This window comes from Anabrus simplex, chromosome 8 (assembly GCF_040414725.1).
Source record: "Anabrus simplex isolate iqAnaSimp1 chromosome 8, ASM4041472v1, whole genome shotgun sequence".
In the NCBI taxonomy this organism is placed as follows: Eukaryota; Metazoa; Arthropoda; class Insecta; order Orthoptera; family Tettigoniidae; genus Anabrus; species Anabrus simplex.
In genome coordinates this window covers 145,343,948-145,358,265 of record NC_090272.1, presented here as the reverse complement: position 1 = coordinate 145,358,265, position 14,318 = coordinate 145,343,948, and the positions used below count along the sequence as shown (strand labels likewise).

General features: G+C 39.4%; 1 protein-coding gene across 1 annotated transcript in view; it reads left to right on the top strand.

The window, feature by feature from the left end:
- Positions 1-14,318, top strand: part of Pask (PAS kinase) — a 453,665-nt gene that overhangs the window by 198,881 nt on the left and 240,466 nt on the right. Inside the window, exons 9-10 of the mRNA XM_068229079.1 lie at positions 3,551-3,929; positions 4,404-4,425. Of these exons, the coding sequence (XP_068085180.1) occupies positions 3,551-3,929; positions 4,404-4,425 (401 nt within the window). The remainder of the gene's footprint in view (positions 1-3,550; positions 3,930-4,403; positions 4,426-14,318) is intronic.

Genomic DNA, 14,318 nt, shown 5'->3' with positions numbered 1-14,318 from the left:
GAACCTGAAAATAGGTGCAATGTGTATGGTATGAAATTAGCCTATCGAAGACTGAATTGATGTCAGTAGGTAAGAAATTCAACAGAATTGAATGTCAGATTGGTGATACAAAACTAGAACAGGTCGATAATTTCAAGTATTCAGGGTGTGTGTTCTCCCAGGATGGTAATATAGCAAGTGAGATTGAATCAAGATGTAGTAAAGCTAATGCAGTGAGCTCGCAGTTGCGGTCAACAGTGTTCTGTAAGAAGGAAGTCAGCTCCTGGACGAAATTTACATTGGTCTGTTTTCAGACCAACTTTACTTTATGGGAGCGAAAGCTGGGTAGACTCAGGATATCTTATAAGTTAGAAGTAACAGGCATGAAAGTAGCGAGAATGATTGCTGGTACAAACAGGTGGGAACAATGGCAGGAGGGTACTCGGAATGAGGAGATAGTCTAAGTTAGGAATGAACTCAATGGATGAAGCTGTACGCATAAACCGGCTTTGGTGGTGGGGTCATGTAAAGTGAATGGAGGAGGATAGGTTACCTAGGAGAATAATGGACTCTGTTATAGAGGGTAAGAAATGTAGAGGGAGACCAAGACGATGATTAGACTCTGTTTCTATCGATTTAAAGATAAGAGTTATAGAACTAGTTGCAAATAGTGGATTGTGGCGACATATGTAAATTCACAGAGGCTTGCAGACTGAACGCTGAAAAGCATAACAGTGTATAATGTTAATGTATGTGTGTATGTATTTTTTTTTTCAATACCTTTATTTTGGAAGTGCTGGACCTCTTCCTTTCTTCTGTTTAGTGTTAAAAGAGGATGGTTGCCCAGATGTACTTTCTCTTAAAACAATAAATTTTAAGAATGTTAGTTTGTGAATGTAGGGGGAGTGTAGTCGGTTTTCATTGTGTTGTTGAATAGAGTTGTGTTAGACAATTTTATTTTGAGGGCGCTCAGTGAAATTTAACCTTAAACAATAATTGTATGACTACTCAATTTTTAAAGTTCTGTTCTGTGAAAAGTTGTAATTTACTGTTTTTATTCTTTTTGATTAGTCTTCCACAACACTTGACACACAGTTGTATTTCGTGAAGAAAATCATGGCAGCACACATGCCATGTTTCTTTGGGAAATGCTGTTCAGTAGATGGTTCATCGGCTGCACTTCTTCCTCATGGAGAAATTTTGTTGCTTTTATGAACATGTACACTGAAGCATTGTCATGATGAGGCAGAATTCTTTATAGTATAGAATTTGATCTTCTCTCTGTTAATTGCTCATAAGGCCCTCCCTTGATCAACACTTGTTCATTTCAGACCCTGATGGTGTTAGGTTGCGAGGCTTAGGTAGTCTTTAATTTTCACGCCCTTCATGGCTCTTGTCTTTCTTTGGTGACTATTTCTTCATTGCTACATAATAGACTTCACCATTGAAAAGGTTTTTTGTTCCTGAAGTGAAGTATTCATGATAGAAAAAGCTAGCAACCATCTTCTGATCCATGCACTGATATTGCTTGATCCTGATAAGGGGATTGTCATTTGGGAAGATCCAGGTCACTTACTGCCTCATCGATTTTAGGTCTTGCTGATTTATCCAACTTCCAACGCCTGTGACATGTCCTTGACACGTCATAAGCTCTAATGACTGAAACAGTGGAGTTCTTCCTTATTATCTTTTGTTTTTCTCTTAGGTGATATAGGCCCCTGTGGATTGGGGTGGTAGAATACATCCACAGTATTCCTTGCATGTCATAAGAGGTGACTAAAAGGGGTCCCAGGGGCTCTTAACTTGGGAGCGTGGGTTAGTGACCATGGGGCCTTTAGCCATGTCTTGGCATCCACTTAGGCCTAATTGTGCCAGGCTCCTAACTTTCATCTATCCTATCCGCCCTCCCTTGATCAACACTTGTTCATTTCAGACCCTGATGGTGTTAGGTTGCGAGGCTTAGGTAGTCTTTAATTTTCACGCCCTTCATGGCTCTTGTCTTTCTTTGGTGGATACCTTCATTTTTCAAAGTGTCAGACCCCTTCCATATTTTCCCTCTGATTAGTGTTAATAGATTATGGTTGCCCAGTTGTACGTCCTCTTAAAACAATCACTATCACCACCACATTTATAAGCTACAAAAGTAACCAGAAAATTTCAAAAAATCCTTTCTTTCATTAACCATTGTTTCAAAGTGATGATCTATCACCTGGTTACTTTTGTCTCCTTGCAAATCATGTAGGAATCATTCTTCATAATGACTTTTACACAGGCAAATTTTCTCCTCTGTGACTACTGCTACTGGTTGTCTTGTCTGTCTTCGTTCTTCTAGAATTATTCTTCCTCTGAAGATCTTACTAACCAGTCAGAAATTGTAGTGCATGAAGGGATAGTCGCCTTCTATGCTATTCATCATGGTGTATTCTGCTGCTTGAAGGGAAAGGGGAAGAAAAGTAGGAAGAGGACAATAAAGAGCAGATTTTCTGGATGAAATTGATTACGTCCCTCTCATTCATCACAGTAACTCATACAACAACTAATTCATACCTGCTACCATACGTTCCTGGAACTCAATCCCAGCTGAAATTAGAGGCATAATCAATCCAAGGCTATTTAAAATGAAATGTTTAATGTGGTACTCAAATCTGTAGAAAGTAAAAAAAAAAAAGTAATATTTAGTTCTTAATTATCAATAAGGATACAATATTATAGAGGTTAATTAATTTTAGTGATTTTTAGAAATATGTGTAACAAATGATTTTATGTACATTATTCTATAAAACTGTGTTTGGCATAATAGCAGGCTTCATAGCCTGAGCCCCGCCATATAAGAAAAGCAAACTAAAACTAAACCGAACTACTACCTATTCAAACGGCTACAAGAAGCAGCAGCTCTAGCTCTGTAATCTTTCTAACATTTCTGTTGATTTAGTCTTTTCTTGAACCATTTCACAAAAGTCCTTTCTAGTCACTTCCATGATGGGCTGAGTGGTTCAGATGGTAGGACTGGCCTTCTGAGCCCAAGTTGATGGGTTTTATCCCTGCTCAATCCGGTGATGTTTGCATGTGCTGATATATATGCTAGTCTCGTTTTGATACCTTTACTAAGCATGGAATAAGCACTGTTGTAGGACAAGATTCCTGTACCTCAGTGACTTTTTAAACCATAAATATAGTTGGTGGGATGCAGGACCAATAACATTTTTATTATTAGTCATTTCTATGTTAAAATAGCAGCAGCTGCAAAAATGAGAGCCCATGCTTTCCGCTCATATTAATACCAATCGAAATAAGTTCTTGTACCTCGCATATTTTCGTCAGCTCTGAAGAATTAAATAATTATCCTCTTATGTTAGGAAGGAACCCAGAAGTTTTATGAAAAATATCAAATATCATAGTCCTCCAGTCGAAAGTGTTATTTTTAAAAGTCTGACTTGAAACGATTCTTGAAGGAGGTATAAGAATTGATTTTATGTAGTGTATTTTCAGTGTAAAGGCTTTTATTTTTGGAAACTATCATTGTTCATAGCTCTGGGTTTTTATTGATTATCAAATGTTGTTCTTTCCACAGAAAGTTACTTGTATCATACCGAATTTCTGTGATGATTTGGAATATATGGGTGATTCAACAGTAACACTGCCTCACTTCGATGTAAACAAAGTTGAAGATGACAATGATAACAGCAATTATGACTCTGCTGTAGAGAACATAGACCAAGATAAGTCTAGAAGTAGCAGTGCAATGCTTGAATCTGATTATTCCACTCCGGGAGGAAGGGACAGTGTGACTGTGAGCAGCAAAGGTGAGAATGATGCATTGGGATCATCATGTGGAGACAATTCCTGTGATAACACAGATAAGGACCTGGCAAATGGTAATCATTCCCTGAGCACTGTTGATGATTTAGTGGACTCATTGAACAGATTGAACCTGGAATTCAATGATGAATGTCCAAGGTAAGTTTTGATAACTTTTTATCTTATCTTCAATGTAACAGAAAGGATGAAATTTATGACATGATGGAGTATAAGCTTATCACACTGGATGGAAGAACAACTGACTCACAGGGAGACAAAAAGACGTGCCCTTGAGCCGTACACTTATGAGTATCTTTAGTGTGTATTTCTGTGTATCTTACCTAGTTCCCTGATTTCCAATGCATTTTCTTACACTTCAGTTTCTTTTTACATTTATACCCTTGTACATGATAATGAAGAATGCTACAAAAAGGAAAATTTCAGTATTAACATCGTCAAGAACGGTAAAGTGTACAGTACAAGACGATGCTCCAGGTGTGATAGTAGATTGGTGAAGGCATAGGGGAAGATGTGAAGGAAGGGAAGATTTATGGATTGTCCACAATGTGATTATCACCCCTTTGTCTACTATAGGCTTAAGAATAAACTGGAGGGGATTTTTCAAGTGTCATCATCATTATCATTGTTGTCATTCTCCTTGTCCAGTTTGATCTTGGATTGGGTTGTGGATTATTGATGCCTATCTTTCCACCATTCTTCATCAAAGTTGTCTTGAAAGATTGCCACACTCTTCCTTATGTCGTCAGTTTTTCTCCATCACTCCCTGGGTAGGCCTATACCTCTATATATCTTTTCCCTCTAACCTGCATTTCAAGCATTAACTTTAGGATCCTTGTTCCTCACATTCTTTTCACATGCCCATACTACCTCAGTCTAGATCTTTCTATTCTCTCTCACACTCCGCATACACCTAGTGTTTCTCATAATACCACATTGGGAATTTCATCTCACTTGCCTTGAATTTTCTTTTCTCTGCTTTGGTCATTAACCAAGTTTCAGCTCTGTACGTCAAGATTAGTAGAAAGTAGTTCTTGTACATGATTTTTCCTTGCATTGTATTTATTGGCCCTTCGTAACTCCATAACAGTCCCACTCTTCTGCTTATTTCCTCTGTTATTCTTATCTTTCGATATAACACTTCCAAGGTACTGAAATGTTCTTACTACCTCTAGTGGTTTCCCATGAACTTTTACACCACTTCTTGCGTTCCATGATCGTCAATTAAGAATGAGTTTTGCTCTTTTCCTTGATAGTTTCCATTCTCCTTTCTTAATTTACTTCATTCCATATGTTTGCTTGTTCTTGAATTTCCTCTTCATCTTCACCTACCAACACAGGGTCGTCATTAAATAATCGTGCTTTTAGTGTTCCTACCCCAGTCCTTTTGATTTCTTGCAGTATTTCATCCATGATGATAAAGAACAGGAGAGGTGGCTACTCTCCCTCGTCTCAGTCCTGATCTTACTTCAAATTCTTCTGTCTATCCTACTTTGGTCCGTACTTTACAGGTGCATTTGTTGTACATATCTCTTATCATTTCATTTGGTACATTTTCTTCTCCAGGGCCAACCAAGTGTCTCATAGCTGGAAAAGTTTCAGGGGTACGCAAATTTTGAATACATAACAAAAATGTGTTCTAGCTTCAGATATTGCCTTCCCTGTGTGTCGGTATCAAAGGACATGAATCACTTACAGGTGCCATAGTTCTTGACAACAAAGCAGAAGATCCCAGGCGAACATTACCCACGTCTGACTCCTGAATAACACTAGCACTAGTGACCACAGTATATGCTTGAGAAGCTACAGATACGGAACCAGAGTTAACACTTTCAGACGATTCAGAAGGGGTGGACACTTGAACCTCAGAACTTGCATTAGGCAACTCATTCCTTTCAAGCAAGCCTATGATTTTGTCAAATATCCTTGAAAATTTTATTAATAAGGATTCACACTCCTACTGCTCATCTGCTGGCAATTTAAGAGACAACAAATCCCTAATCTGGTCCAGTTAATGTTGTAACTGTGCTTTAACCCATGCTAATTGGCCATGCAAGGGCTCAGAAGAACAGAAGGATACAAAAATGGCATTAAATTCTGACAGTTTATCTTTAACCACTGCCAAAGACTCACACAATTCGTCTGCATTTAACGCAGGTATGGTTACCGGCAAATTAAGGGACTGTTTCAACAGGCTTGTGTCATCTCTGTCATTGCCTGTGGAATTCAATTTACGAATACGAAGTTCGTAAATTAACTCTAACTTTCTCAAATGGAAAGGGTTAGGAACAGCACGAGCCATCCTGACAGGCAGAAACTAAATTTCATGGCGATTTACAAATTTCAGATATTAAGCTTTTAATTTTTTAGGTTAGCTACTATGATTACCGTTCACTTTTCTTTCGTCTGCAATCAGTCACTTGCTCGGCTACCAATATGTAACCGATGTTCCAGTGGTTACACAATACATAGTAAAGAAAAAGGAAAAATTGAATTACATGGCACTTTAAACCAAAAACATCATATAAACTGCATCAAGTCTAAACAAATGAACATCAGGTTGGGCAACATGACGACTATAATAAAGGATGTGGATCAGGCATGTAAACCCTACCAGGGCCATGGGGATATGAAGTTTGCGGATTTTAAGAAAAATCAACAGTAATCCCTTAATCTGTTAAAAAAGTTTCAGAAAAAAAGGAACATTACAGAGAAAATTCAAAACAAAATCCATCAATTCAGAATCCAGTTCTCTCTCTCTCTCTCTCTCTCTCTCTCTCTCTCTCTCCAGTCGTTCCACTCATGACTGAGTATCGTGACCCAAGGACTTTGTTATTTCTTTTATAAGCTGATACCATTCTGTACGTACTTGCGTTTTCTGGACAGTAACTCTCCATGGTAAGTACATGATCTCTCTTACTTGATCAACCCATCTTTCTGCAACCTGTCCTCGTGTCCTTGTGCCAGAAACATTTCCTTGGACAATTAATTTTTCCAGCTTGTCATCCTCTCTTCTCATAATGTGACCAAAGAATTGCAGGATTCTCTGGTACACAACTTGGAATAAACTTTCTTGTATTCCAATTTCCCAGATGAGAGAATCATTTGTTCGCCTGGTTGTCCACGGTATTCGCAACATCCTTCTCCAACACCACATTTCAAAGGCGTTGATTCGGTTCCTGTCTTTAGCTTTTATGGTCCAAGTTTCGCATCTGTACTGGAAGATCGAGAACACAAGCGAATGGACTAATCTTTTCTTTGTATTCATAGATATTGCTCTATCTTGCCAGATCTTCTTTAATTTTGCCATAGCTGTACGTCCTAGAAGGATGCGACGTTTGATTTCTTTTTCGCAGCTACTTTTATCCTTGATCATTGAACCAAGATAAGGAAACTGACAGACTCTTTGGAGATAATTAAGGGGCTGTGGCAGCTGAATCTCTGCACCTTTGTTGACAATCATTAGTTTTGTCTTGTTCCAATTAATTTCCATGCCAACTTTGTGACTTTCCTGTTATACACAATCCATTACCTCGACAAGCTCCTGTACACTGCTGGCTACAAGTGTGGTGTCGTCTGCAAAACGGAGGTTATTAATTTTCCCACCAATCGAAAATCCTCCTTCCCAACTATCGAGGGCATGCCTCATGATATATTCACCATAGATGTTAAACAATTGAGGTGATAAGATGCATCCTTGTCTCATACGTTTGGAGACTTTGAAACTTGATAATCACCATCAACTCTGACTTTGGCCAAATTGTTATCGTATAAGCCTTTTATAAGTGAAATGAGATGAGATGGAATTCCCATTTTCTCTAGAACACACCCCAACTTCGGCCACAAAACACAATCAAAGGCCTTTTGGTACTTTAAGGTTAAGTCAATATTCCACCTTTACAATACCAAAAGTTTATTGTCTAATTATTTAAACAACATTATTTAAAATATGACGGGACATGTTTCGTCTAACTTGTAGACATCATCATCCATACAATATTCAAGAAAAAGCACAAAAAAGACAAGGACAGAATAACACATTGAAATAAATCAGGTTGCCGAATACTTCAATTTGTGTTATTCTGTCCTTGTCTTTTTTGTGCTTTTTCTTGAATACTTTACGGCTGATGATGTCTACAAGTTAGACGAAACATGTCCCGTCATATTTTAAATAATTAGACAATAAACTTTTGGTATTGTAAAGGTGGAATATTGACTTAACCTTAAAGTATACGTACGACAATATGGACTTAACAATGAAATTTATTTTATGTAATGGCCTTTTGGTAGTCAATGGAGCACAGAAACAAAGGAATGTTGAATTCATGTGCCTTCGCAATCAACTGACGTATATTTAGAATCTGTTCTCTAGTTCCTGTTCCCTTGACAAAGCCAGCCTGTTCTGACGAGGAATGTTGAATTCATGTGCCTTCGCAATCAACTGACGTATATTTAGAATCTGTTCTCTAGTTCCTGTTCCCTTGACAAAGCCAGCCTGTTCTGACGGGAGCTGAAATGTAATGCAAGGTTTCAAACGTTCATTTATGATATGCAATAATATTTTACTTGCATGTGATATTAGTGAGATGGTTCGATAATTCCATATCTTGTTACAGATGAAGTGCATTAAACGTACCCCTTCTTCTCCCATTTCCTTAACCATTTCCCCAGTGATGCCATCGCTTCCTGGTGCTTTATGATTCTTCAGGTGTTTAATTGCATCTTCTACTTCAGTCCTCAATATTGAAGGCTCTGGTTCAGAGCTAGATTGATTAGGGTTGTACTTTTTGCAAACATTCCTGGTGGTCACATCTGCATATAGATTTTTACAGTATCTTTTCCACCTTTCAATGGCCAGTTGTTTCTCCCCTATGAGGGTACCATGTTCATCTTCCGCAACCCATGAACGGGGCTTGAAGTCACGGGTAATTTTCTTTACCTTCATAAAGAGATCATGAGGTTGACAGTGCTGCTTATGCAGTTCAGTCTCTTCACAGATTTCATGAATGTGGTTTGCCTTATCAAGTCTGCACTGTTTTTGAATTTTCCGAGATAGTGATGCGTGCATTTTTAAATATTCATCAGTTTCATAATTGTTTCCTTTCCTCTATTAGGCTCAAAGTTTCAGCGCTTAACCATGGCTTCCTAGGAAATGAATTCTGCCCATGTATTTCCTTGCACTACTCACAGCAGTCTTCAAGTTGTTCCATACCGAATCTGCAGTGTCAGTGGGATTTATTCCTAATGACTAGTTTGGGACGAATAGCCTCGCCGAAGCTACATAGAGCTCTGTCATCAAACTTCATTTCCCGTACCTTTGTTGTGGTTTTGAGTTTTAATCTCATTCTCATGATGACGAGGATATGGTCTGAACCACATTCAGCATTCTGCTGTTTAAAACAGATGACTTCCAACGACTTCTGATTAGGATAAAATCAATTTGATTTCGTACCCTGTCTCCGGGGGATATCCACGTATATCGGCGGCGAGGGTGATGTTGAAAGAGTGTATTGGTAACAACCATTTCCTTATCTATACAGAATTGCAGAAGACGCTCTCCTCTGTCATTTCTGGTCCCAGGCCCATATGGACCAACATGTACACTAAGGTGGTTATTGGATGAAGTGTCACCAATCTTAGCATTGGAGTCACCTTGAATGATGAGAACTTCTCTTTGAGGAATGTTATCAATAAAGCATCCTAATTGACTGTAGAATTTGTCTATCTCATCTTCAGGGGCAGCAGATGTTGGTGCATACACCTGCACAATATTTAATTTACAAGGTTTTGAATTTATCGTGATGGAAATAATTCTATCATTAACTGGGTAGTATTCAGTGACTGCACTAAATAACTTCTGTGGAACGACGACTGCTACACCATTTCGACTTAGATTATGTCCAGAGAAATATACTGTGTTATCATTGGTAGTGGTGAAATGCCGAGCACCTTTCCTGTGTGTCTCACACAGTCCTAAGATCTTCACGCCATATAGTGTCATTTCTCTCTCAACAGTTGATAGTTTGCCAGTCTGTAGTAAACCCCTCACATTCCAGGTTCCACATAATATCTCTCTGCGAAGCGAACATCTTTGATTCAAGGTTTCTCTCAACCCTGTCCCCCCCGGAGATCCGATTGGGGGACTTGAAACTCTGGAATTATATTTAATAGTAGATACGAATATTTAGAATTGGGCGAAGCCATTGGGTTGTCTTGGGAAAGGTAATGAGGTGGGTTCCCATGTCCTTCCTCATATCAACTAGGCCACTCCTAACATGGAGATAATATGCTGTTCAGTGCAGAAGCATCACTTTACTCATCTTAAAGATGGCTGACAATATGGGCCGGCTGTGTGACCTAGGCAACTCGAAGAATGCTAAACAGAGTGCCAATCTTTATCATAGTTTCTATGGTAGCAAAGACAAAAGAAACAGAATGGGTGAAAGTGAGGGCAAAGATGTTAGCCAAACATAACGAGTGGCTATCTAGGTAGTGTTATCTATGGAACTATTGTAGCAGTTAACAAGAGGGCTGACACTTACTGCAAAAAATTTATAATAAATATTACACTAAAAACACTATCAAACAAGAGTATATTCTTTGGACAACACTAACACAAACTCAGCACCCGAAATAAGCCACAAATATTCCTCAGAAGCTACGAAAGAAGCGCAGGTTTCCTATATAGGCGGATGTAAGACGCAGCACTATTACACATTACCTACACCACATAATGGAGCGACAGTTACGATATCTCAAAACAAATTAGATGTAATTTTCCAAGGCTTTTTCTTTTAAGTCAAGGAGGCTAACCAAAGGTACCTTAACATAAAGCAACTTCCAGAATACAAAGTTTAAGGCTAATAGGAACCACATGATACAAATACAATATTAAGTGAAAGTTAACGCGCTTTCAGACAATCGCGCCACATAATGGAAACAAAGGGGAAATCAGAAATACTTAAACTTGACGCTGAGGCCAGTTCAACTTGATCCCACACCAAAAACACTTCTGATGCGGGGCAGAGGAAAAACTAGTGTGCATCAAGTCTCTCTCTTTCTTTATTCGAATCAAAAGTACAATAGAATAATACTACATTTAAAAGAAACAAACTATATACACAAATATATACAAGTAAAAGGTCTACAACAATACATGTCATACAGATTCGGCCCAAAATTTGGCCACTTCAAGGGCATTTGGATTAGCCAGCACCAAGTCTTCCATTGTGCAGTTTGATGGACACAAGGGACAGCATAGCAGGTGATCAGTTGTCTGAAGTTCACCACAGTCACAAAAGGCCATATCGATGGGGAAGTTCCATTTCTGTAGAGTTGCTCTAGTTCTACCCACTCCAAATCTAAGTCTGTTTAGGACCTCCATATCAACCAGTCCTCGGTGTGACCGGGAGGAAACGCTTCCCGTGGTTCCATCCATTTCAAAAGGCCAGGGGTCTTTTGTTTCCATTTGGTAATCCTGGCTTTGTCCGATGATCCTTCCAGGTGTTCTGAAGATGTTAAAAATGCTTTCCTGGACTTCAATCTTCGTTGGGCTGGTTGGTATCCAAAGAGTGGATGTGAAGGCATTAAATTTGTTTTAAGCATTTCATTGTTAGCAGCAACCTCTCTCCTGACGTCACAAGGAGCAATACCGGCAAGGTAATTGATTTTCTCAAGAGGAGTTGGCTTCAGGACACCAGTAATTATTCTACAGCTTTCATTGAGTGCCACATCAATCTGTTTTGCGTGGGCAGATTTGTACCACGCTGGACAGGCATATTCATCGGCGGAGTAACATAAGGCTAGTGCAGTAGTTCTAACACTTTGTGGGTGTGTGCCCCAAGTAGATTTAACAAGTTTTCTAAGTAATGTGTTCCTGGAAGAGACCTTTTGTTTTACATTCACACAGTGCACCTTGAAGGTTAGACTGCGATTGAGAGTGACGCCCAAGTATTTGGGATGGAAGCAGTGGTCTAGCGTAGCTCCATTCCATGTCACAGCGAGTTTCCTGTTGGCTTGTCGATGTCGTAGATGGAATGCACAAACTTGCGTTTTGCTCAGGTTTGGCACAAGTTGGTTTTGATCATAGTAGTTGCCGAGTTTTTCTAGGGCAGCTTTCAGGGTGCATTCTATCTCTTCAAAACTATCTGACTGGACAGCGAGAGCAAGGTCATCAGCATAGATAAAACTCTTGGTGTCTTGAGGTTGTGGCTGATCATTTGTGTATATATTAAATAACAAAGGCGCTAGTACACTTCCTTGAGGCAAGCCGTTCTTTTGAGTTCGCCAACGACTTCGCCGACCCTGAAATTCAACAAAGAATCGGCGGTTATGAAGAAGTGTAGCTACCAGTCGTGTTAACTCAAGATCTTTAGTAAGACTGTAAAAATTTTTTAACAGGAGTCTGTGGTTTACCGTGTCATACGCCGCTGTGAGATCAACAAATGCGACGCCTAAGACTTTATTTAACTCAAAGCTATCTTCAATGTGCTGAGTTAGATGCAAAATCTGGGAGGTGCAATTTCTTCCAGGTCTAAGTCCTGCCTGCTGTGGGATAAGAAGTGGGTCAATAACTTCAGTAAGGCGATTCAAAATCATTCGTTCCATGATTTTATACAAGTGGCATAGAAGAGATATTGGTCTGTAACTTTTCGGATCTTCAGGGTTTTTGCCTAGTTTTAGGACTGCAATCACCCGTCCCTTCCGCCAAATCTTTGGGATGTTGGATGATGCTCGGCATTTGTTGAATAATTCCACTAGCCACAACGTTGTTCCAGAACCGAAGTGCTTTATTTGCTCAGTGCAGATATCGTCCAAACCTGCAGCTTTATCACTTTTGCACATTGTAATACCAGTTTCTAATTCATTGAGATTAAATGGTCTGGCTAAAGTACTGATAGCCTCAGATTCCCCGGTCACAATTTTTGACTCTGATTTCCTAATAGTTGATCGTGATTTGCCATTATTAAGCAACTGTGAAGCAATGTGATTAGCATGGACTGAACATTTGGTTGGGTCACTGTTCAGTATTTTCTGAAGTCTCCAAGCCTTTTGACTATTAACTGAGAAATCTGTTTCCTCCATCAGTTTCAACCAAGTTTTCCTTTTGTTTTCTGAGATTGAAGAGAGTAAGTCATGTCCGGCTGAAATTGTCTCCTTGCTGAAAGAGTTCACTTCGAAGAGGGCAAGGTAGTTCTCTAGGTAGACTTATGCATCAGCAGTTAAGCCTTGGTAGTAGTGTGTTCTGCATCCTCTGGGTATTGATAAACGTGAGGCTCTCGATACTGCATCAACAAAAGTGTCGTAAGATTCTGGTTCTGGAGGAATCTCCCATATGAAGCTGTCAAGTGTATTGCTAAATTTTTCCCAATTAGCCTTTTTGAAGTTAAACCTTCTCCGAAAAGGTACTGTAATCGGTCGTGTTACAGTGGTTATTTGGCACATAATAGGGCGATGTTGAGAGTTAGGTAGGGGAGAACAGACTGATTTCGCACACTGCTGAGATACATGTTCACTGGCGAAAATAATGTCTGGATTGTAACCGCATTTCCATCGACCACTGTTGAAACTTGGTGGAAGCTTACTGTCATGTATAAGGCTAAGTTGGAAATTATCAGCCCACAGCAATACAGTATCCCCATTTCCATCATCATGTGCATAACCCCAAACTGTACTATGACTGTTGAAATCTCTGTCTACAAATTTCGTAGTTTGCTTGCAAAAGTTATCAGGGGGCATAAAGAAAAAAATCAATACCTGGTGGCTTATACACTGATGAGATAGTGCAATTACTAAGCTCAACTATTATTATTTCAATGTTATTGTGATCTGTTACAGATGTTGACAAGACCTGAATGTTAGGATGAACAAATATTGCACTTCCATACTGACTATGTGGTCTTTCAGCCACAAGTCGTAAACCAGCAATTTTGGGACATCGTTGATGGTCACTTCTGTGTCTTTTTTTAACACAAAGCACGTCACAGTTATTAGTTTGACAGAGTTGACTCAATAGTACCTCTTTAGATGGTGATAGACCTTCTACGTTATGGCATAATATAGTTAATTTCGGCCTTGAAAAAGGCCTTTGAAGAGTACTTGCCATCTAGTACTTCTGGTATGCTGACGTTCGGTTCGGTAATGGAGTTTTAATTCCAACTACCTTAGCAGAGACACCACGGGCAGGAATCAGCTTCACCCCCGTGCTTCAAGTGATACAAAGTTACTGGAGGCAAAGCCTGAGGGAAATAAAATTAATCTACTAATTACACGGTTTACAAAACTAAAAGAAAGGGGGAATGCCTCCAAAATCAAACAGGCAGGCCCAGCTGTAAAGCTAAGGCATCTGAATAATTGAGTGGCAATTCTGGGTGAGTAGGGGTAAACTCCTATGTGAAAATACAAGCAAACATTAGATATAAATTAAGATTGAAATAAAACCAACAGCGCTTACCCCAAAGGCAGCCCATCCTGGGAGGGAGGATCGCCGGCGTGCGTCTGCTCTCTGGACTGACGAGAAACGA